At 36.8% G+C, this 22,239-nt stretch overlaps 2 protein-coding genes across 5 annotated transcripts in view; one reads left to right on the forward strand and one right to left on the reverse strand.

The window, feature by feature from the left end:
* LOC136820598 (5'-3' exoribonuclease 1-like) overlaps window positions 1-22,088 on the forward strand; it is a 36,117-nt gene extending 14,029 nt beyond the window's left edge. For 2 of the 4 annotated variants that reach the window (XM_067076788.1, XM_067076791.1), the window contains 20 exons: window positions 282-668; window positions 943-1,220; window positions 1,475-1,562; window positions 1,808-1,921; window positions 2,742-3,008; window positions 3,608-3,765; window positions 4,296-4,434; window positions 4,763-4,952; window positions 14,909-14,999; window positions 15,493-15,648; window positions 15,979-16,182; window positions 16,554-16,722; window positions 16,925-17,156; window positions 17,371-17,407; window positions 18,125-18,209; window positions 18,453-18,560; window positions 18,881-19,024; window positions 19,292-19,369; window positions 20,506-20,937; window positions 21,240-21,569. In XM_067076788.1, coding sequence (XP_066932889.1) covers window positions 282-668; window positions 943-1,220; window positions 1,475-1,562; window positions 1,808-1,921; window positions 2,742-3,008; window positions 3,608-3,765; window positions 4,296-4,434; window positions 4,763-4,952; window positions 14,909-14,999; window positions 15,493-15,648; window positions 15,979-16,182; window positions 16,554-16,722; window positions 16,925-17,156; window positions 17,371-17,407; window positions 18,125-18,209; window positions 18,453-18,560; window positions 18,881-19,024; window positions 19,292-19,369; window positions 20,506-20,937; window positions 21,240-21,488 — 3,606 coding nt within the window. In that variant the 3' untranslated portion in view covers window positions 21,489-21,569. Of the gene's footprint in view, window positions 1-281; window positions 669-942; window positions 1,221-1,474; window positions 1,563-1,807; window positions 1,922-2,741; window positions 3,009-3,607; window positions 3,766-4,295; window positions 4,435-4,762; window positions 4,953-14,908; window positions 15,000-15,492; window positions 15,649-15,978; window positions 16,183-16,553; window positions 16,723-16,924; window positions 17,157-17,370; window positions 17,408-18,124; window positions 18,210-18,452; window positions 18,561-18,880; window positions 19,025-19,291; window positions 19,370-20,505; window positions 20,938-21,239 lie in introns of all 4 variants that reach the window. The other 2 variants (XM_067076790.1, XM_067076789.1) reach the window with 2 other exon arrangements.
* Window positions 12,665-14,521, reverse strand: LOC136820597 (uncharacterized). Its single transcript, XM_067076787.1, has 3 exons — window positions 14,227-14,521; window positions 13,764-13,916; window positions 12,665-13,062 (listed from the first exon to the last, which is right to left on the reverse strand). The coding sequence occupies exons 1-3, from the start codon at window positions 14,279-14,281 to the stop codon at window positions 12,842-12,844; spliced, it is 429 nt and encodes a 142-aa protein (XP_066932888.1). The 5' UTR covers window positions 14,282-14,521; the 3' UTR covers window positions 12,665-12,841.
* Window positions 22,089-22,239: the final 151 nt, after the last annotated feature.

Below are 22,239 nucleotides of genomic sequence, written 5' to 3' on the forward strand. Positions count from 1 at the left end.
AATATGCTGGAGATCGCCGTTTTTCATAATTCCGTGACATTTTTTCATTTGACTTGATTATTTCTATTGAAATGAAAAAGTTTTATTGCCAAAAAAAAATATTTTCAACCTGGAACTCCGTAAAATTCGCCAGAACAGCCGAAAACCGGCGTAAAACGGGTTTCTTTTTATTACACTCGACAGATTTCGATGATTCAATAGCTAATTAGGTTTTAGCCAATGTCGTTAACCACTAAAAGCCTACAATGTTCTGGTTTTCTATCCTTCTGTTTTACTCATAGACACGCCTACTAAGAGCAATGGAAGAGTGCTATCTACGCCTTACAGACGAAGAAAAAGAACGCAACAGTTTCGGAAAGTGTCTCAAATACACGTACGATCCTAACCTCAATTTCATTTACCCGACATCCTACCCTGGTGTGTTTGAAGACGTCAACCGCTGCAAAGCGCACAAGGAGGATATCCACCGTGAACAGTTTCATCTGGACACGCGCTACTTGAAGAAAGGTCTAATGGAAGGTACACAGTTGGATGTATATTTCCCTGGCTTTCCAACCATGCGGCACTTAAGACATAAGAGTTACCTGAAGAAAGCAGGTGTGAAAGTGTTCCAGTACAACAGTCGAAGTGAAAACACCATCGTCAAATTGATTGGCAACGAACACGAGGTAATATTGGTTTTGAATCAAACTATCACACGTACTCTTCCTCTTCCTAAGTCACCTATACGTTTTATAAAAACTACCCTCCCTCACAGCTCATCTCAAAAACAAACTATTGTGTCGGCAGTTTGCCCAACTTACAAGATATGATTTGTCAAAACTGGTAGCAAGTAACTCTGTGAATGAAAATATTCAAGAGATCAAAATTTGATCACGCCAAGTTTTAAATGGGATACGTCCATACTTACTTTTCACGTTTTTCCTTTGTATCTTTGATCAGGATTTTCAACGCTTAGCACAATCATTGGTCGGTCAATCTGCGCATGTCGAATGGCCGTACTTGGTGGAAGCAAAGGTTGTTTCTGTAGCCAATGACAGTGTCAAATATTTCATGGACAACGAAACAAGACAACTAACCTCCGAGCTGGTGGAGCACGGCTCTTATGATACGGTCAAACGAGAAATGAAGTCTGTTTCTTCATTTCTTTTCAATCGAAAAGGGATCGATATTGGAGATTGTGATGTATTGGTGGAAGCCAAATTACTTCTTGGTAAAAGGTCAGTCAGCTTTCTTTTTCATTATTTCTCAGTTTTTATTATACCTCGATTTGGCTGTTCTTATAAATGAAGGTATCTTCTAAGCATACTAGAAGATCCTGTCGACCTCGAAAAGCTTAAAAGTAAATTATCTATTGGCTTAAAAATGTGTGAAAAATTTAAAGATTGTGCTCCTATTTTGATATAATAACGAGGATCTGAACGTACGAAAGTTGATTTGAAATCAAATTCTTTTTACATCTTCTATATTTCAGGTATTTTTGCACTAAGGACGGTTCGGTCAAACTCGAACGTGAATATTCGAAGAATACGAGCTTCTATGCTGCTAAAACTGTCGTTAAGGTACTATTATAATAACCATCACCTTTTAAAAATGAGTTTTCATCAATTTCATAATGTTGAACTAACGATGGAAAAACTATTCCAACTTTTTATCCATCTTTCAAAATTTATGCAACCTTTCCTTGGTTCCGACTTTTCGCAAAGCTTTTGGATTTTATTTCGTTCATTCGTGCAAATATTCGTTAGTAACAAAACACTCAAAACAAACTTTTAACTTTAATCTTTTACTTTTTCTTCACCCTTAGAACCTGACGGTGCACAAGAGTTCCTCTAGAGAATACAAAACAGTTCAATCGCTCTATCCTGTCGGTTCCACGTGTTTCATGATGGCTTCTGAATTCTACGGCTGTGCTGGTGAGGTGAGAGAGGAGAAAAGTTTTCGAATTTTTTTTGTTTTGTCAAGCTAAGATATCAACCTAGACTGCACGCACGCATCCCCTCCGATATGTTTTGATATAGGGGATGCGGATCTTATATAAAACTTCCGTCCGAGAGTTACCCCCATCTTTGTGTTTTTGAGTTTAGAAAATTGATTAACTTGATTAGTTTTATACACATGAGAGATCTTTAAATAACATTAAATTCGAATTGAAAATTTGAATTGCTAGAGGTTAATTCAATCGTTGAATCCCTGAACCTTTTCAAGAAAATTCAATTAGGCTACCCCAAATTTGGGGTATCTCTCGGACGGGAATTTTATACACGATTAGAGGGGATACGTACAGCCTAATATCAACCTTGCTAAACAACCAGAATGGGTCATATTTTATCATTTCTCGTTTCGGTTCGATGAAACTTTTTTTCTTTTATGAGAACAATTTTATGAGAACAACGAGGCTCAAAATCACCAAAAAATAAGAACAATGCTGAGCCTGGAATCACTCAATTTCAAACAATTTAAGGGTCAAAGTGGTAAAAATTTGGTATGACGCCTGAAATAACCTCAATTACACCCCATAAATTAGAACAGGATAATAAGAACTATTTGAGGCTCAAAGTGCCAAAAGAATAAGAACAGCGGAGCCTCAGCAAAATTTTACTGGTTCTTTCATCGCCGTATCTTGAATACAAATCAATTTTTGGCTGGTCTGTAAGTTGTAAGTTAACAGCACTAGAGTGAGAGTGTGAGCTATTTCTTAAAAAACAAACTGTGCAACAGCTTTTATACTTCTTCTAAAGGTTTTCGACTTTGAAGAGGAGACACAAAAAGTACGAGTGGCATTGAAGCCCCCGGTTGAACCAAATTACGATGACGTCATCCAAGATTACGACCGCCTGTCCGTATGTTATCTACATGAACACATCGTCGTCCAAAAACTCCACATTTCCGCTTATGTTCTTAACCGTATTACGGGCGACCTGTTCATACATGAACACGAACATGAAAGCCGGTCGAGTGGTACCAATATTGGGCTGAAAATTAAATACAGTGGCCGAAATAAAGAGGTAGGCTCGAAAGAAATTACTAACTATATCTTTTATTTTTTTAACTGTAATCTTGCCATTCTTCTTATCGCAATGAAGTGAATAATTTTATCTTTTGACCTTTCATCAGAAGCCTTGTTGATCCGGCGAGATTTGCCAGAATTCAGAGTCATGCAATTTGCAGGTGTCGTCTCCACCATCGAGGCAAGAAAAGTAATATTGCGCATGTACGAAAGAAAGGTGTGAAGAAAATACATGAAAAATGCTTACAATTGGATTTATTGTTACGAGAGCAATTGAAATTGGGAAAAACTTTAGAAGAAATTTTTAAGGTTTTGGTTAAGTAACTAGGATAATTTTCCCATTATGGAAGAAGAACTTCGAATCGCATAGAAAGTCACCTCTTCAAATTCGAACATCTTCTTCTATAAAGACAGATTTCAACTAGGCTCCATGCCCCTGTGAAAGGTCTCTTTAAGGTATATTTTCTTTCCAACAACAACTTCATAACAACATCCATTTGACGTCTCCAACGTTCGTATAACGTTAGAACAACGTTGTTTATAAGGTTCTGTACCAATTGGGTTCTTCAAAAAGATCCTTTTCTTTTTCTTTACCAGGCTGTTGGTTTTGCACGTCGCGTTAATGACACGTGGACCTTTTCTCCCGTCACCGTAGACATCGTACGTGAATACATCGACCGCTTCCCCGAAGTCTTCGAAACGTTAGGTCGTCGTGGTCACAAAGACAATTTCCTGGTGTCTGACTTCAGTAAGAGGTTAGTATATCTATCAACGTTTAAGGGCGAAGAGCGAATAATGTCAAACATATTGAAGTTCTTGGATTTGCGCGCTCACGAGTTATCTAATATTTTGATGGCAGATTGGTGACTGCCCACGTTTAAACTTTAAAGGAGGGGGCAAATTTTCCATCGGAGAGGAGTGGTTTTCTGCTTTTGATATGCCACATCCCCATTCTAGTTCAACGGTCCTTGCACGTAAACCTGATAATATTTTGGTTGGATCCGCCAATCCCCGGACGCGAGGGATCTAGCTCCATCTCTTCAAACACGGCTTGGTGAAATTCCATAATTCAAACCTTTCTCAGATGTTGAAATCTTTCCGTTTCGGAAGAAAATTTCACAGGGGGATATTTGCGTCTCAACTCGACCCCGTTTCTTTTTGTAGTCGACGAGTATTTTCTATTATTTTTAATGAACATTTTCAATGAGAATTTTCAATGAACTTCTTAAAGTTAAGTCTTTAGTCATTTTGTTAAGCCTTTAATATCCTCCTCCGTATTTTTTAGGAAGAACTTTTTGGGTGACGTGAAAGGCTTTTTGAAGTCGTTACCGTGTAACAAAACAGAGACTGTCCGGTGTGGAAGCAACGTCTTGGATAAACCCGTCATTCAAAGGCTGAACGAAAAAGTCACAGCCCTCAAAGAAGTATGTGTTTTGCCTTTACTTTTTCATGATATTCAATATTATAAAGCTTTTCAAAATTCGGATTAAGTACTAGTTACCACATGACTTCGAGTTCAATACGAGAAATATTTTGTGAGTTCCGGGATTTTTCCGAGCCTTTAGGCCTCTGCAAATACGAAGCTTAATGTCGAATGGTCAAGCTGGTGATTACCTCGCCACTAAGCAAATTTTATTTTTTTCCTTACCGCGTAGGAAAAAAGCCGTGAAAGTCTAATAGAGGTTTAGAAAAGCCCGTCTTTCGAACGTAATCGATTACTCATTGATTGAATCATTCCCTTTTTCATTCCAGGGCAAGAAATCAGAGAAAGTGACAAAAGTGAAAGTGAAACCAAACTGTATTTTCCGGCCGACCGATCAATTCGGGAAACTATCACCAGACCCCAAAGCGGAATTCTTTCTTTTGGATCGTGTTATCAACGTGGATAAAGGTCTCACCGTTCCTCTTGGCTTGCGTGGTTCTGTTGTAGGGATATATCATGGTAAGCAACTCTCACGTATAGGCCATTTTATCGCCTACCTAGGCTATAATCTACCTCGGAGGTCTTATAGATTAACCCATGTTCGTTCGTTCGTTCGCTCGTTCGTTCGTTCGTTTGTTCGTTCGTCTGTTATCAGGTTTTCTCGCGATTGACTTGGTATTTTTTCTGATTTTTTTGTTAGTGATGTAAAATAGTAATGTTTTAAATCTGATGAAGCCCGCTTTGTGAAAATATAATTATTTGGCAAATTTGGGCCAAAAAGTGCCTAGAAAATAGTATTTTTAGACTGTGCTTGCTTCATTAGTTTTTTCTGATATTTTACAAAAACACAGACAGAGTGGTTCTCTAAAAAGTGGTCGAAACCGTTTTTTTTTTCTGAAAATCGTCTTTTGGCCGTAAAAATCAGATTTTTTAATTTGCATCTTCATATTGTTGTTATCTTATTTTCTATTTTCCATTAATTTTCAGGTAGGTCGATTCAGCATAAGCTTGTCTCGTTAGAAATGAAAATAGTACAATTATTAAACCCAGAGCTGTCAGAGAAATTAAGTCGAGTTTATTGAGACGTCAATTGTCTACATCTGTGAGTTGATTCTTATAGAGATTTGAGAATCATAAGACCAAATCCCTTCCATGCAGTTTTTGAGCGCCATGGTTGTAGTTAGGATTGACGGCATTAAATAATTATGATTTGTTAGGATTCGTGACATAATATGAGACTTGGATATCATGAGTGGTGGATAGTGAATAAATGTCTTCTTCTGGAAAAGCACCTAAACTAAAAGTTATTGTAAAAAATGTTAACAAATTAAAATCGTAAAAAAGTTATAAAAGTATTTCATATAAAAGATACGCTGAATTTAAATAAAGGATATATAATGATAAAATGAATCAATTTTGGTCCACATCAATGCGCACTTAACGGCTGCCGATCAAGATTTTCTTCTCTAATATCTGTATCTGTATTTACGTTGAATTCGGACTTTACGGCAGATGCGAACACGTCGACAACGTCGGACAGGTTTGCAACGTAATTGATAACGTGGCTTCTTGTATTGGCCTTTACCGGCGTGCTTTGCGGGGATACGGACACGCGAACATTTCTTTGATGAGCGACATTTGCGAACGTAACGGCATTTTCTGCGGTAGTGTGTAGGGTCTTCCATTTCTGAAAATGAATCCAAATTTTTTGCATTGATAATAATAATTTCTTGTAAAAAGCATCAAAAAAGTTACTAGGTACCACAAACAACTGACCACTAACCACTCAATTAACATCGAGAAAAATTAGAATAGATGACCCAAAAAGTGATAAGTAGATCTTAGGATGTTTGTTCTTACGAGACAAAAAGATTGGGATCCCAGTATGGAGAAAGTGGATCTGGAAAAGCCTTCCCTTACCAAATTCTTCTGACTGACTTTGAAACAGAGAATGTAGTGATAACATGTCCCTTACATAACACCTCGTACCTTTTAACTCTTACACTGAAAACTACAAAACAGGACTGGATTCGAGTTTACCTAGAGGCGGAATGGTGATAAAGAATGCACACAAAAATACAAACATTCAACTCTAGGAAGCTTATCACATCCCCGATGTACACGTTTTTTATAAGAGCAAACTATATAAGAACATAAGGCTTCAATGGCCAAAATGTTAAGAACAAGTTAAAGAACACTTTCAGGCTTTGTGGATTCTAGAGAACACCGAATCTCATAGGAAAATGGTCAAAAATACTCGAAAAATGGCGAAAATAAGAACATGTTAAGAACAATTTAAGACTTAAAACTCAAAAAGTTAAGAACATCCCAAGGCTTCAAAATTTTTGGATGTTCTTATAAAAAAACGTGTAGGTTCATTTCAATTTACCTTCAGCATCTTCATCCTCATTCTCTTCGTCATCCAAATCACTCAAATCTTCATCTTGAACGTTATCCAAAGCATCTTCCACAACTGTGTCTTCTGTAGAAAATTATCCTCTTTTCTCCTCGACTTCTTCTGTTGTCGTTGGTGAACCTATTATAATCAAGGATTCGTCACTAAGAGAAAAATAACCCGACCCTTCTTGATTTATGATTTACAATACCCTTTTATGATTTTCTTCTGTCACGGACCCATTAGATGTGATTTTCCTTCTCGTGATTATTTGCCTGAGTTTTAGCTCCTCAACCAGAGAAATCCTCCTTTTCTACCAGATGAGAAATCTTCTTTTTAACCAAAATTCCCTTGAATCTTTTTTCGTCAACAATATCATGATAGATAAATTTTTACCATCAAAATTTCGTTACCTTCTGGATTTTAGAATACTGAATCATTACAACTTACATTTCACCATCACAAGCATTGCAACAAACAAGAAAATCAATTTCGTCATCTTCATCTCTGCTGCTGGATAAAAAATTTCTTCCTTGAAATGTCGAAATGCTATCTTTGGATGTTTTGTTGAACTTTTGAACTTTGGTTGACTTTGAATGATTTTCTTCCATTTCCGAGAACCTTTTATAGCAGTAAGAATGATTCATAACATCTGCACAGCTTCATGCAATATGTATGAAAACAGATGTAAATATGACCTCCCAACCAACATATCCCAATCTGTCATTTTTCATAATTCACGCTAATTGGCATCATTAAAGAAATTACTGTCTGTGTCTCTGAATTTTAAATGGAGCTAAATGATAAAACTACACATTGCGGTATTCTGTTTATCATTATTTGTCATTTCTGGCATGTTTATAATTAAAAACCACTTCCCGGTTATCTTCTATCTAAGTAACTAAACTTTCCTGAATTTACCCACAACAGAGACATTTGGTTAAGTTTCTAGTCCTCTTAATTGGTCAGCCTCGGTGACCCTTCAAATCGGTTCCGCGATTTTTCTTCCGCTGGTGAAGCTCTGGATCAAAATTTTGAAACTTTTAAAACCGATTTCCGATTTCCGATTACCGATCTCACTTTGATTTCTAAACTTTCTTCCGATCGGGTTAACTTTTTGGGCACTTTTAGCGTGTGTTGTTTTTAACGATCATAATGTGGTGTTTCAAGATGGCGGTTCAAGCCGATAAAGTGTTGTTCCAAAGTATTTCCAGTGTGAATCTGTTTGTCTGTTGCAAGCTTCAATTTCTGTCATTTATTTTTCTAACTCGGCAAATCAAACACATTATTTTCATCAACAGGATTCTTTTTCTACATCTTTTGAAGGTTTAAAGCCGTTTGCTCAAGTTTTTGTTTATGTTGAATTTTCTGATACTTTTTATTGTAGCTAGTTTTTGCAATAAAAACATATTTTTTTTGTTTGCCTCTAGAGGGGGGATTGATGGTGTTATAATGCTATTGGAATTTGATAAAGTATACAAAAGTACAGCTACTGTCTAAATTTGATAAAGACTGGCGTGTTTTTTTGGACTTGGACGTGTTTGGCTTCAGACGACCCTGCCGATACACCGTACATTCCGGCGTTATCTTTTGTCTGGTATTTTCTTCATTAAATTTTCAAAAGTGCACACCGGACTACACCGGACTGTCTGGTACATTTTTCTCTCGGAGGAAACAAAGTACACCAGACACTACACCGGAACTTTTGTCCAGTGATTTATCCATATATTTGCGCACCTGACAAACTGCACCGGAATGTCCGGAAATTGTTTGGTTCCCGTCATTTCTACTTTAAAAAGTGGGTCGTCCGGTCGGTCGATCGAAAATATTTTTCTTTTTAAAGAAGCAGCTACATCTTGTTGAAAGGGAATCGGCGTGGACTTGTCCGAATTAAAAAATTGAGAAACCGTCAACCGTGGATAAACTGGTTTTCGGTTTACTCTCCCTTATAGCACGCGGCTCGCTACTTCGATTTGAAAACTTGTAAACACAGAGCGTGCAGAGGTTGACAGTGGGAATCCAGTAAAGCAGCGGAAAAGCTTTCAGACTTACTGTACCACGGCAGCAGGTAGAGTAACTACCTGCTGCCGTGGTACAGTGGTCATCAACCTTGATTCCTGTATGGGAGATCAAGGTCCTATTCTTACTCACGGCAGCTCGCTTGGCAAGTGAGCGAACCTTCGCCCGGGTCCACCCATGCCATGTGAGGGGAATTTGGTAGTCAGTCCAAGGTGCTGACGGGACACTAACTTGGTGTCTCTAGTTGAGAATAGGCTTCTCAGCCTCCTGCAACTCAACCACATAGACATAGACATAGACGTAAATCAGGGTCGGTCAGATGACGGGAACCAAATGATGACGATCACATCTCCTATTATTGGACTTGCAAAATTATAACAAAACGGTCTTTGGAATTTGATCAATATTTGTCCTTTGTCCACTTCTTCTTTCAGTCTACGACACAATTAGTTTTATGGCGTGAGATGCTAGGCAATTCGATCTGCCTAGCCAGGGTGCAGTATGCAGTGCTGACGAGTCCTAGTAAGGACGAAATGCATATGCTGCTCTGCCACCCAAATCTCCTGAAAGAAGATAGTTGGACAGAAATTCTTCTTCACATATATACAGTTTTTTCTGATCTTTGCGCACGTTTTTGGCTTCAACTATGGTTGATATGGAATAGACCTTTTTTTAAAAAGGACGTCCTGTTGAATAATTATGTACTCTAGCCATAAAAACAATGATAGAGCCATGCATAATTACTGTATCAGTAATTATATTTTGTATGTATTGTAATAATTATGCATGGTTTTATCATTGTTTTTCTGCTGGACTACATAATTATTCAACAGGGTGGCCTCTTTGAAAAAAGGTCTATGGCAGTCAGTTACAATTTTTAGAAGAAGCTGCAGAGAGTTACGACAAAGTGTTATTGGGGTTTTATCAAGTAAACAAAAAAAGTACAGTTTCTATGTAATGAAAACTAAAAATGGTTCTACACTAAAATTATGGCATGTATCTTTATTTTGGGTTTGACTTTTTGGCAATTTTCTTATTTATTTGTAGTATAACACTTTGGTCAGATATGGATATTGTCTACACCCAACAGAAAAAATGTATTATAACTGACTAAAATGAACAAAAAGTTTAATTACACTAGACTAACTAACATCCCAAACGAGCGAGGTTCCTGCACTTTTCAACCGGCAGCTAATTGCAATTGTATCGAACGCTGATCTAACATTTGCTCGCATCTCATCAAAATTATCCCTTTCACCCCTTTGACCCTCTAACCCCTTTGACCCTCTAACCCTTAACCCTCTTAGCTCTTTTGGCTGACCTTCCAGCCTCGGCTGGTTTATTTTGCTTTCATTTTCTTCCGCTTGGTCCTTGTAGTGGATTGAAAAAGTGATCTTGTTGTGATCTAGTCTATTCCAAAGAACAGTATATTACAAGATATTTTTAAGAGGGAGGACGCGGATTAGGCTTGGGAAACCTTTTTATGACCAAAATAGTGACGCCATAGGCAAAACTGCAAGGGAAAATAAGGGGTAGAAATAGCTGATTTCCGAAAGTCAAAATAAACGAAAATGATTGGTATCATCTGAAAGAGCATGAAATTCTGAGCAAAAAAATGTATTACAACAACTCTCTGACTAAAACACACAAAAAATACAGCCGCTTGAAGTTCAAAAACATACCGACGTCAGTACGATCAAGACAAGATTTGACGTCAAATCACAGTAGAGTGGTCTTAAAACGGCTGTATTCCTTTGTGTGTTTTAGTCAGAGAGTTGTTGTAATACAATTTTTTTCTCAGAATTTCATCCTCTATCAGATGGTACCAATCATTTTTGTTTATTTTGACTTTTGAAAATAAGCTATTTCTCTACCCCTTATTTTCCCTTGCAGTTTTGCCTATGGCGTCACTATTTTGGTCATAAAAGGTTTTCCCGAGCCTAATCCGCGTCCTCCATATCAAAGATATCTTGTAATATACTGTTCTTTGAAATAGACTAAAAATGGCTAGGTCGTAGAAAAGATGTCACGGAACCCCAGGCTTGGCTCCCTACTATATATAGGTCATTTCATCGCAATGAATCATGGGTAATCTGGACTACAGATGCAAAATCTTCTTAATTTTCGGATAAACTGGAATCACTGGTCCTAGTTACTCATGATTCATTTCGACCACGATATAATTATATACCTATTGTGATGCATCATGTCTATTAATTAGTCTAAGTATCATATACAGCACCTGACCCCGAGAATGTAGGTGAAATTTGAATCATACCTGAAAGATGTAGATTTGCATTTTAATAGATTTTGAATCTTTTCAACGAAATTTTGAACTCCCAAAATCCTTTCCCAGGGGTTAGTTTCATTATTTTTGATAGATGGCCCAATTTATTTGGTCTTTGAAGTTGACTCCCATTTTCGTTATAGCCCCCAGAATGTAGGTTTGGTTTTATGGCTTTATATCTAGTAATAGTAAAATGTTGATATTTTTTCAATTGGATTAACTCTAACTGCAAATTTTAGAAATATTTTATGCCAAAACAATATTCTAAAGAGCATTTTGTTATTCTGAAAATTTGATTTTTTCCCTTTTTAACCCCCAGAATGTAGGTAAAAAGATTCGGTTGTTGAGAATGGAATCTCGGTATTCATCGGAAATTATTGTTCTCTAAGTGAAATTTATATTTTAGAAATATACTCTGACAAAAAATTAACAAAGATATTTATTTTATCGTGCTACAAATGAGGGAAAGTAAAAGGAGGGACGAAATCAAGAGACAAGATAGGTTGAAAATTTTGTGTTGAAATGATGTGAATAATGTAACATTTTGTAGGTTGAAAATTTTGTGTTGAAATGATGTGAATAATGTAACAACACAACTTTTTCCCAATGCGGGTCCAAAAATTTCTACTTAAGTCCAAATTGGAATAGAAATTCTATTGTTCCAAACTTAGGCAAATTTTCTGATTGGGCTGGGGTCCCAGTGGGCCTTGGACACGTCGTAAAAGCTCAAAATGTCAACAGTAATCATCTCTCAGGTAGTACTTTCATGTTATGAAAGTACAACAAACAAGTTTTATATAATTTGACAGACTTTTTATGTCGGGTTATAAAGGCCCCCAAATTGTAGGTCAACTAACCCCAAAAGTTAGGTCAAACATTTTCGTCAAAATATCTAACTTAGAACAATAAATATTGAAATGGACTATTTTCCCCATTTCCTTAGTTCATTAGGACTAAGAAAATACCCTATCATCATAACTTAATTCCAATAGATTTCGATTTAGAGAGGATTTATTTAAAAAAATGTCTCAATTCGGGTAGTATCCAATCAACTTCCATTTAAATTTTCGTTAGAAAAAATTAATTCAAGTTAAAATCTTATGTCCAGAAATAATCAGTAAGATGTAACAGTATGCTCTGAAACAACTTTTTATGAAGTTGAACTATCGTTAGGACTACAATGCTAAAAAATGAGAAACCTACATTCTCGGGGTTTACTACATTCTCGGGGTCAGGTGCTGTACATCTCAAATGAAAATAGTACAACTATCAAACCCAAAGCTGCCAGAGAATGCAGAGTCGAATGTGATAGATAGACGTCAATTGTCTATATCTGTGAGTTAATTTTTTAGTAATTTAATATTTTAAGACCCAGCCCCTTACATGTAGATTTTTTACGCAAGGGTTGATTCGTGTTGATATTGGTATTATTTTAGATAACGTATGTCATATTTTTTTCTTCATTGGTTTGGAAGTGCCTTGTTTATGTTAGCATTTGTGACATACATATTCAATTATAAGACTTGGATATCATGAATGTTATATAAATGTCTTGTTCCGGAAAAACACCTAGGTTAAAAGTTTATGTAAAAAATGTTGAAAAGATAAGTAGGTTATATAAGATATAATATGATAAAATTAATCAATTTTAGTCCGCATCACTTGACGGTCGTCTAATCGACCAGTAACTCTTGACCAGTTCATTTTCTAATATCTGTATCTGTATTTACGTTGAATTCTGACTTTACGGCAGACGCGAACACGTCGACAACGTCGGACAGGTTTGCAACGTAATTGATAACGTGGCTTCTTGTATTGGCCTTTACCGGCGTGCTTTGCGGGGATACGGACACGCGAACATTTCTTTGATGAGCGACATTTGCGAACGTAACGGCATTTTCTGCGGTAGTGTGTAGGGTCTTCCATTTCTGAAAATGAATCCAAATTTTTTGCATTGATAATAATAATTTCTTGTAAAAAGCATCAAAAAAGTTACTAGGCACCACCAACAACTGACCACTAACCACTCAATTAACATCGAGAAAAATTAGAATAGATGACCCAAAAAGTGATAAGTAGATCTTAGGATGTTTGTTCTTACGAGACAAAAAGATTGGGATCCCAGTATGGAGAAAGTGGATCTGGAAAAGCCTTCACTTCCAAATTCTCATGACTGACTTTGAAACAGAGAATGTAGTGGTAACGCGTCCCTTACATAACACCTCGTACCTTTTAACTCTTACACTGAAAACTACAAAACAGGACTGGATTCGAGTTTACCTAGAGGCGGAATGGTGATAAAGAATGCACACAAAAATACAAACATTTAACTCTAGTAAGCTTATCACATCCCCGATGTACACGTTTTTTATAAGAACAAACTATATAAGAACATAAGGCTTCAATGGCCAAAATGTTAAGAACAAGTTAAAGAACACTTTCAGGCTTTGTGGATTCTAGAGAACACCGAATCTCATAGGAAAATGGTCAAAAATACTCGAAAAATGGCGAAAATAAGAACATGTTAAGAACAATTTAAGGCTTAAAACTCAAAAAGTTAAGAACATCCCAAGGCTTTAAAATTTTTGGATGTTCTTATAAAAAAACATGTAGGTTCATTTCAATTTACCTTCAGCATCTTCATCCTCATCCTCATCCTCTTCGTCATCCAAATCACTCAAATCTTCATCTTGAACGTTCTCCAAAGCATCTTCCACAGCTGTGTCTTCTGTAGAAAATTCTCCTCTTTTCTCCTCGACTTCTTCTGTTGTCGTTGGTGAACCTATTATAATCAAGGATTCGTCACTAAGAGAAAAATAACCTCGACCCTTCTTGATTTATGATTTACAATACCCTTTTATGATTTTCTTCTGTCACGGACCCATTAGATGTGATTTTCCTTCTCGTGATTATTTGCCTGAGTTTCAGCTCCTCAACCAGAGAAATCCTCCTTTTCTACCAGATGAGAAATCTTCTTTTTAACCAGAATTCCCTTGAATCTTTTTTCCTCAACAATATCGTGATAGATAAATTTTTACCATCAAAATTTCGTTACCCTCTGGAGTTTAGAATACTGAATCATTACAACTTACATTTCACCATCACAAGCATTGCAACAAACAAGACAATTAATTTCGTCATCTTCATCTCTCCTGCTGGATAAAAAATTTCTTCCTTGAAATGTCGAAATGCTATCTTTGGATGTTTTGTTGAAGTTTTGAACTTTGGTTGACTTTGAATGATTTTCTTCCATTTCCGAGAACCTTTTATAGCAGTAAGAATGATTCATAACATCTGCACAGCTTCATGCAATATGTATGAAAACAGATGTAAATGTGACCTCCCAACCAACATATCCCAATCTGTCATTTTTCATAATTCACGCTAATTGGCATCATTAAAGAAATTAATCAGTTTTTATGTATCTCTGAGTTTTAAATGGAGCTAAATGATAAAACTACACATTGCGGTATTCTGTTTGTCATTTCTGGCATGTTTATAATTAAAACAACTTCCCGGTTATTTAAGTGACTAAACTTTAAAGAATCCCCGAATTTACCCACAACATAGAAATTTGGTATAGTTTCTAGTCCTCTAAATTTTACCTTCATTTTCTTCCGCTTGGTCCTTGTAGTGGATTGGGAAAAGCGATCTTGTTGTGATAAATCCAAAGGTCTTTTTTCTTACTTTTTAGTAGCATTTTCGTTGAGTTCTTTATATGTCTTTAGCTTCAGGATCTTTCTGCATTACATTTCTTTCTTCTCTTTGTTATAGTACCAATCGATGAGAATGATCAATTTTCACCGACAGAAATCCGATACGAAGTGATGTTTGATGAAGAATTTCTCGGTGCAAACGACGTCAGGTAAGCAGTGACGGCTAAGTCGTCAACCCATTGTCGAACCTCGGTAATTCCGATGTTACGTCAGTTTTTAAATAGCCCAGCCTGTGAAAACTTTAGAAATACTTTTTAAATGTCTTCTATCACAGGGCTATTCAAGTAGAATATCGACTCTGTAGAATATCGACTTTTCACCTATAAGATAATTGTAATATGTTTTATAACTTACCATATAAAACAAATCGGTTGATCGTGAACCACTTAAATACAATCTATTGGGTGTTTTTGAAATCTTGAATAAAACAGAAGTCTTGTACTAATACTAGTCTCACAACCCCTTGTGAAGTGGTGAACTTCAGTAAATGAACTGTTTTGAATCTTAGAATTTACGAGTGGTTTAATTCGAACTGGACCTAAAAAATTCCAACAGCTAACCTTTGAGCATTCTCAAAGGAGATACTATCCCATGAGTTCGAATTGTTTTTTCTTTACACCATATTATTGTTTCATGCTATAGACATGTCAAAGAGCGCGGATACTTTATGTATGGTTACTCTTTGCTCAACCTTTCGTATGGCGAACGAAAACTTCGAAAGAAAGACAACACTCAACCGATCGATCCTTTGACAGAGTTCAAGAAACGAATCACTGACCCTTCAAAAACTACTGGTACAGACGTACAGTATATCTGTTTAAAACAGTAATCCTGTTACTTTGGTCATTACCCTTTAGCTAAGCTAGGGAAATAGCCTGAGTTTTGAGAGAAATTTATTTGCTTATTTTTTACCAATGCTAAAACGCTTTCTGCCTTCTCTCCGTTCGGTGTAGAGAAGGTTGGTAGTTTCAAGAAGTCATTGTTATGGCGTCAAAAAGGTGGTATTGACTTGAGACAGTCTTTTTTCTGCTGACGTCAAGACTGAAAAAGATATGTCAGAAAGTCGATCTTCTAGAGTAGTAATTTATATACACATGAAACGTAAAAGAGCTTGGTTTTTGTATTTTTAGGTAAATCTTCAACACCCAACAACAAGGGCCCTTACCGAGGGCGGTTGGGACCAAACAGAGACAACGCCCAACAGAGAACGCCCGAACCACCTCAATATTGGTTGAAAGATAAATATCAATCACCGAGAGGGAAGCAATCGCCTCACGGTAGTGGTCATAAGTCACACGGAACGGGCGGTGCGCGGAAGAAAGAAAATACAGCGTAAGCAAGCTCTCTTTAGTTTTCGTATTTGTCCTGTCCATTAAAAATCAAATTCACTTTTTTTAACGTTCGACCACAACCTCTTTTTCATGGTAGAAATTTATGATGACGACGTCGTCATTGATGACGGTGAAATCATTGATTCGATCCACATCGATCGATCCTAATGTTTTAAAACAGTCTTGCCATATTCGAAACGTCCTGGGAAAGCTCAGGACCTAAAATTTGATTCCGTGTTAAGCCTTTGGAAAGCCGTATAAAACAGAGTGAATAGTTTGGTCACAGGTCCTAGATACTGTCTTGGATGTTTGATGTCAAAAATGCAAATCATATAAAGAATACCAAACTAATTCAGTGCTTCTTTCTTTTAGAACACCTCCTACGACAACGAGTGGAACAGATTTTCTGAACATGTGGAAAGAGTTGAAGAAGGAAGAGAATCAAAGCACACCGCAAAAACCTCAGCCCTCACAACAACAACAGACGACACCACAATTCGTCACTCAATCGTCTGGTAAACCACAGGAAAGCGTTGACCAGGTAAACACCGTCTTAAAAGCTTTTAGTATTTGAGCCTTTCTTTCTAAGAACAAGAGAAAGTGCAACCTAGATAAAGTATCAAAAGTTGCAAGAATGGGTGTAAAAATACTTTGAATTTACGATAAAAAAAAAGTCATATTGCACCAGATTTAAACAGCTTTCGTGGAGACTTATTTATCAACGGTTTTTCACTTTTTCACAGGACGCGACGACAGCTATTCATCAACTCTTGAACATCAACAAGACGTCACAACAACCTGTTGTCACAACCCCTCCGCAATCATCTGTACAACAACCCATTCGTCAACTCTTACAACGACCACAACAACCGCAAACCATCGCCATGCTTCAACAGATGCAACATCCACAACAAATGGTTGCTATGCAACAACGCATGCCACAAGCGCTTTATCAACCACCAACTCACCAACATCGTGAGTAAATACTGATAGATTCTTTGTAGATTTTTTATAGATTTTCCCGATTGTCAGATTGACTTCCAAACTAATGGTTGATTTACCTCCTCTACCTTTGTCAGAGGACTGGTAATGCTCAAATCCGAAACCTAATCGAAGTTTTGTATGCTCAGTAATTTTCTGTTCTTTCTTTCCAAAATCCAGTCCACCTTTCAAATTTTCTTTATTTCAGCCCCCGCGATGGTTCCTGGTTCCGCTCTGCCTCCTTTGTAAGTTTCTATTGTTTGGTAGAAACAAAAGATTTGATGGAAAATTCACACTATTGCTACCATAGGAAAACCTAGTACAAACTACGCATCAATAACATCTGTTCTACTGGCTTTGTGACTTTTTCGAATTTTTGGAACCCCGGGTTCTTGGGCTGTAAATGTTTATTTAACAATAAGTAGTTAAATCGTAGTTTAATTTTAAATCGTCTAAATCACTTATTCCGCCTGCGGTACTACCGGGGCGTCCCGCCTGCAAGTAGCCTTACTTCTCCATTGGTTCCGTGCGATATTGGCTATACTCTGAAAGCACAAACAAGGTTAAGATGGCGGTGTTCAAGTCTCAGAAATTTTTTACCTCCCTCCCGCCCTACAGATATTGGTTGCCGGCAACCCTATTTATAGTTTATGTTAGTTTATCACTAGCAGGGGACTAAATTTTCCCCAAAACTGATTATGGGTTAGCCAAATATGTGAACGCCAAACTTAAATGAAAAATGTCTCAATCTATTCTACTCCCCTCCAAACAGATGAACGAATTTGGAAATTAAACATTCTATTTTTCACGTCACACTAAACGTTCGAAGCTCTCCTCGCAAGAGCGAAACTATCGAATTTGCGTCAAAACACTTGAAAGGACTCGTGATTTTTTGGAAAGTCAAAAAAACTTTCTATGGAAGGTCAGGTTAGATTTGTAATATTTTGTTTTCTTTTTCATAGCATGCAACCATCGATGATTTTACTACAGTGTTGTAACCAGAGAAAATTACTTCCACCAAATTATCTGTTCACTAAACATCCTGAGGTATTTATCTCTTTTGTTTAAAAGGCTGAAACGAAGCATGATGCCCAAGGGGTTGACCATCGTCCTCTATGCAAAATATTCGATGGAGTATTTGCAAATTCAGAGTGATGCTACTTTTGAAACTAAAAGATACATATGCTGAGGATGGCAACAAAGAAGCGTGATTGTCTTGAAATGGAGCGCTACACTAAGTTTTCGGATTTGATTACTTTTAATATCATTTGTCTTCTTCACTTTAAACAGGGGTTCAAAGCATTTATTTCACTGGACGGACGCCATATTAGCGGACAGATCTGTCCCACTCAACAACAAGCCATGGAAAACGTGGCCACAATTGCTCTCCAACAATTAGTAAGAACCAATCATACAATCACATGTTTCAAATTCTTCCCTATTCTTCAGCCTTCCACAAACGTATTCAGTCCCTAGATTTATCGTTAATAAAATTAAACAACGAGCCAATGTTGGCTCGTAATGTGTATGCTTGATTATTGATTATCCGAAGCGACGCTTATAGCACCACGGACATCAACATGCTATCGCAAGGCCCGTTGCTGGGCCATTGATCGAAACTTCTTGTCTCATGTGTATAAGGAATTCTTTATTCAATAAGTAATCACTTGCAAAACTGTGTCCAAATATCATCTATAAAGCTTTTTTTCATTTACCAGACTGGTGTAGCGACAGCCTTTTCACCGGCGTTCGTTCAGCCTGTAGTCCAACCTCCTCAACCATCACTGCAACAACATCAACCACAGGCTAATTATCACATGCAACGACAGCCGTCTCCTGCACAGAATAATATAATAAGACAGGTTCGTCTTATAATTTTCTCTCGTTCGAATTCATTTTTCTAGGGAAATTAAGAACATTCGAAGAACCTTTTTAGGCTTAAAACTTAAAAAGTTGAGAACAAGTGAAGGCTTCAAAAAGTTTAATTTTTTTGTAAAACGTGTTTTCTTAGAAATGTTCCAAGTGAACCGACTCTTTTAGGTCTCGAATTTTTGTTATCGATAATCAGAATCTATCACATCATCATTGCCTGTAAAATTGCAATGCATTACTGTTTGTTTCCATCATAGAGCCAATCGGATTCTAATTTATCATCAACAAAAGAAAACAAAACACCGTTACGCCCGAACCCGTTCGTGCCACACCAGGTTTATTTAGATTATCTTCTTTTCGCATTTGGAAACGGTCTGCTGAATATAAACAGCAACCACTCGGCTGCCAGAGTATCTCAGGGTATTTCAGCTCCAATTCAGTCAACTGTCAACCCCCATCTCCTCCGAATAAAGTTGAGGGTAGCAATTTTTATTCCCGTCTTGGTCGAGAGATGCCTTTCTTCGGTGTTTTATCAGGGCTTTTCTGCTTTTCGGGTTTAAACAGGTTGGGGTTTATGATTAGGTTTAAAAGAAAGGTTGCAACCAGTTAAGATTTTCCTACCGGGTGACCCACGAAAAAGTTCAGACATTTCCCGACATCTTGAGGCCGAACAAATATCCCAAAGTGCTTGGAGTTTTGATATTTAGAAGGTAGATATCCTAACTTAAAATTTGAGCTATCACTTTTTAAATTTGACCAACTTGTTCTCTACTTATGAGCTTTAAACTCAAAATTCACTTTTCGGAAAGTGTAAAAAAACACGTAAAAAAGAGGTATCAAATTCATGCAATCAATTAGAAAATCACTTACAAATTGACCTATTTAACGAGTTTTATGACATTAATAATTAATAAAAACACCTTTGAAAGCAATTTTTGTTTAAAACAAGACTAGTTTTTATAAAAGTTGGCGCTTTCATAGATTTTTTTCAAAAACTGTATATCAAGAACGTCTAAAAATACCAAATTTGATACCCCTTTTTTACGTGTTTTTTACACTTTCCGTAAAGTGAATTTTGACTTTAAAAGCTCATAAGCAGAGAGCAAGTTGGTCTAATTTAAAAAGTGATAGCTCAAATTTTAAGTTAGGATATCTACTTTCTAAATATCAAAACTCCAAGCACTTTGGGACATTTGTTCGGCCTCAAGACGTCGGAAAACGTCTGAACTTTTTTGTGGGTCACCCGGTAGTTTCGTTGTTTTAATGGATGCAATGTTCTTATGATAACTTTTCACCTTTTAATTCACTATCCCTATCCGTTTTACTTAATACGTCTTTTGAGATACAAGAACACTGGTGTGAGGCTCTTTGCTGGTTCCTTTTGAACCTGAAACCTATACTTAGATTGTCTAGTATTAACAATTAATTAATCAGTTGATTTACTTTCTAACCCTTTTACCCTCGTGAGCAGGTCTCAGTCAAAAATACAAAGTGGGAAGAAAGCAAGCAACCCGAAGTTCATGGACCGCCACCACCTATCAACGTCAAGGCCGAATGTGACCTCAAAGAGATGTTAGGTATCCAAGCTAGATCTAGCCCTGATCCCATGCAGCAAAGTGAAGGTGAACTGAAGAAGATGTTAGGAATAGTTGGTAAGCCTTCAACGTCACCTCAACCACCAGATTCTCCTGGTCAAGACATTCTGAAAAGCATTGGTGTCACCAGATCTTCACCAGCACTTACAGCAACCTCAATGGAGAACCAACTCACTGATGACATGAAACTCATGAACCTGATAGGAATCAAACCAAATTCCTCGACCTCACCGCCAACCAATAATGTCGGTAGGCCACTACATCAAACAGCTTCTGAACCAATCATGATTCAAGAGAGACCTACCCAGGTAATCCTTTTATAGCCGATTCCAGAATTTTCCTAAACTGCACGCATCCCTGACATGGTTTTTGTTCCAAGGGATGCGAATCAGACTCAAAAAAGCTCTTCCGCTTAGCAGGCTCTAATGTTATATGCATATGATTTCAAAATTTATATTAACCTTAAACCATTTGCTTGACACCAGTTTATAGAATACCTTTTTTTACGTCGGCCCCAATTTAATTCCCATCTCTTACGCCGGCCCTTATAATGCCAGCGACAAAAAAAATAACCAACTCTAAATTTATTAATCCGTCTCCTTCCTTACAGCAGGTAAACATACCAAAACAATCAACTGCGGCGCATTCTAGCGCTTCTGCATCACAATCATCTTCATCACCACTGCTTCAAACAAGAACACAAGCGGCCAAACCGTCACCTAGCAACAGTTCAAGATCCTCCCCAGCTCTCTCAACAGCCTCAAGCAACAGAAGCCAAAATTCATCTCCAGCACCTGGAAATGCAACCAAGAAACCAATCCTCTTAGCTCCAACTTTCTTCGGAGCTAAAAAGAAGTAAAATGCTCGCCTATTGGATTGAATTGGTTTAAGAATACTACTGTATACGTATTTACTTTATTACTTGAATTACTATTTGTTTTTGTTTTTGTTCTCGGATCATAGTTTTAAACCTTTTGTCCGTTCTTGAATATTCGACCATGCTGTTTATTTTGCAAATAATTCTGTCTTTCCCTTATTTGTGTTGAAAGTAGTCAATCTTTCAGTTTGTCAATTTCCACGAACTTTTGGTAATTTGAGATGAAGTTGCTTTGTTTGCGTTTGTACAGGCTTTGTAATACATACAACTTTCGTCCCTAGTCACACTTTTCGAGCAATGTTTCTTGCTTTGTTACCTACTTCATACATTACATGCATTTGTTTTTATATTTGAAAAATAATTGTTTTTAAAAAATATTAAAAAACCTTTTTAAAAAGCAGTTTATATAAATTATGTAGGTATGTGTCTGTTTGTTTTAATTATTTTACTTGTTTTTGTAGTTTTTAAATATTATTCTTAACTCCTTAGTTACTAACTACATCACTTTTCAAACTGAAAGATTTTATTTCTGTAATGATTTGTATTTTTGAAAGAAAGAATAAACGAATTTTATCAATTTGACGAATACCTTTTTTTATGATTTAGCCTGGATGCACAACCCATTACTTCCTATTGTAATTCCGTGAAAGCTTATCACTCTTGCTACCTTACACGTTTTTTGTTTTTTTATAGAACTCAGTTTATAAGAGCATTTAGGCTAAAATTTTGGGAA

The sequence above is a fragment of the Clytia hemisphaerica genome, unplaced genomic scaffold (assembly GCF_902728285.1).
Source record: "Clytia hemisphaerica strain Z4C2 unplaced genomic scaffold, Clytia hemisphaerica genome assembly, whole genome shotgun sequence".
Classification (NCBI taxonomy): Eukaryota; Metazoa; Cnidaria; class Hydrozoa; order Leptothecata; family Clytiidae; genus Clytia; species Clytia hemisphaerica.

Excerpts from the sequence above, each read along its gene's own strand:
- LOC136820597 (XM_067076787.1), bottom strand. The coding sequence starts at position 14,281 with ATGAAGATGACGAAATTAATTGTCTTGTTTGTTGCAATGCTTGTGATG. Across the intron at positions 13,917-14,226 it reads AATGCTTGTGATGGTGAAAT|GTTCACCAACGACAACAGAA; the intron begins GTAAGTTGTAAT and ends TGATTATAATAG. Across the intron at positions 13,063-13,763 it reads TGAGGATGAAGATGCTGAAG|AAATGGAAGACCCTACACAC; the intron begins GTAAATTGAAAT and ends ATTCATTTTCAG.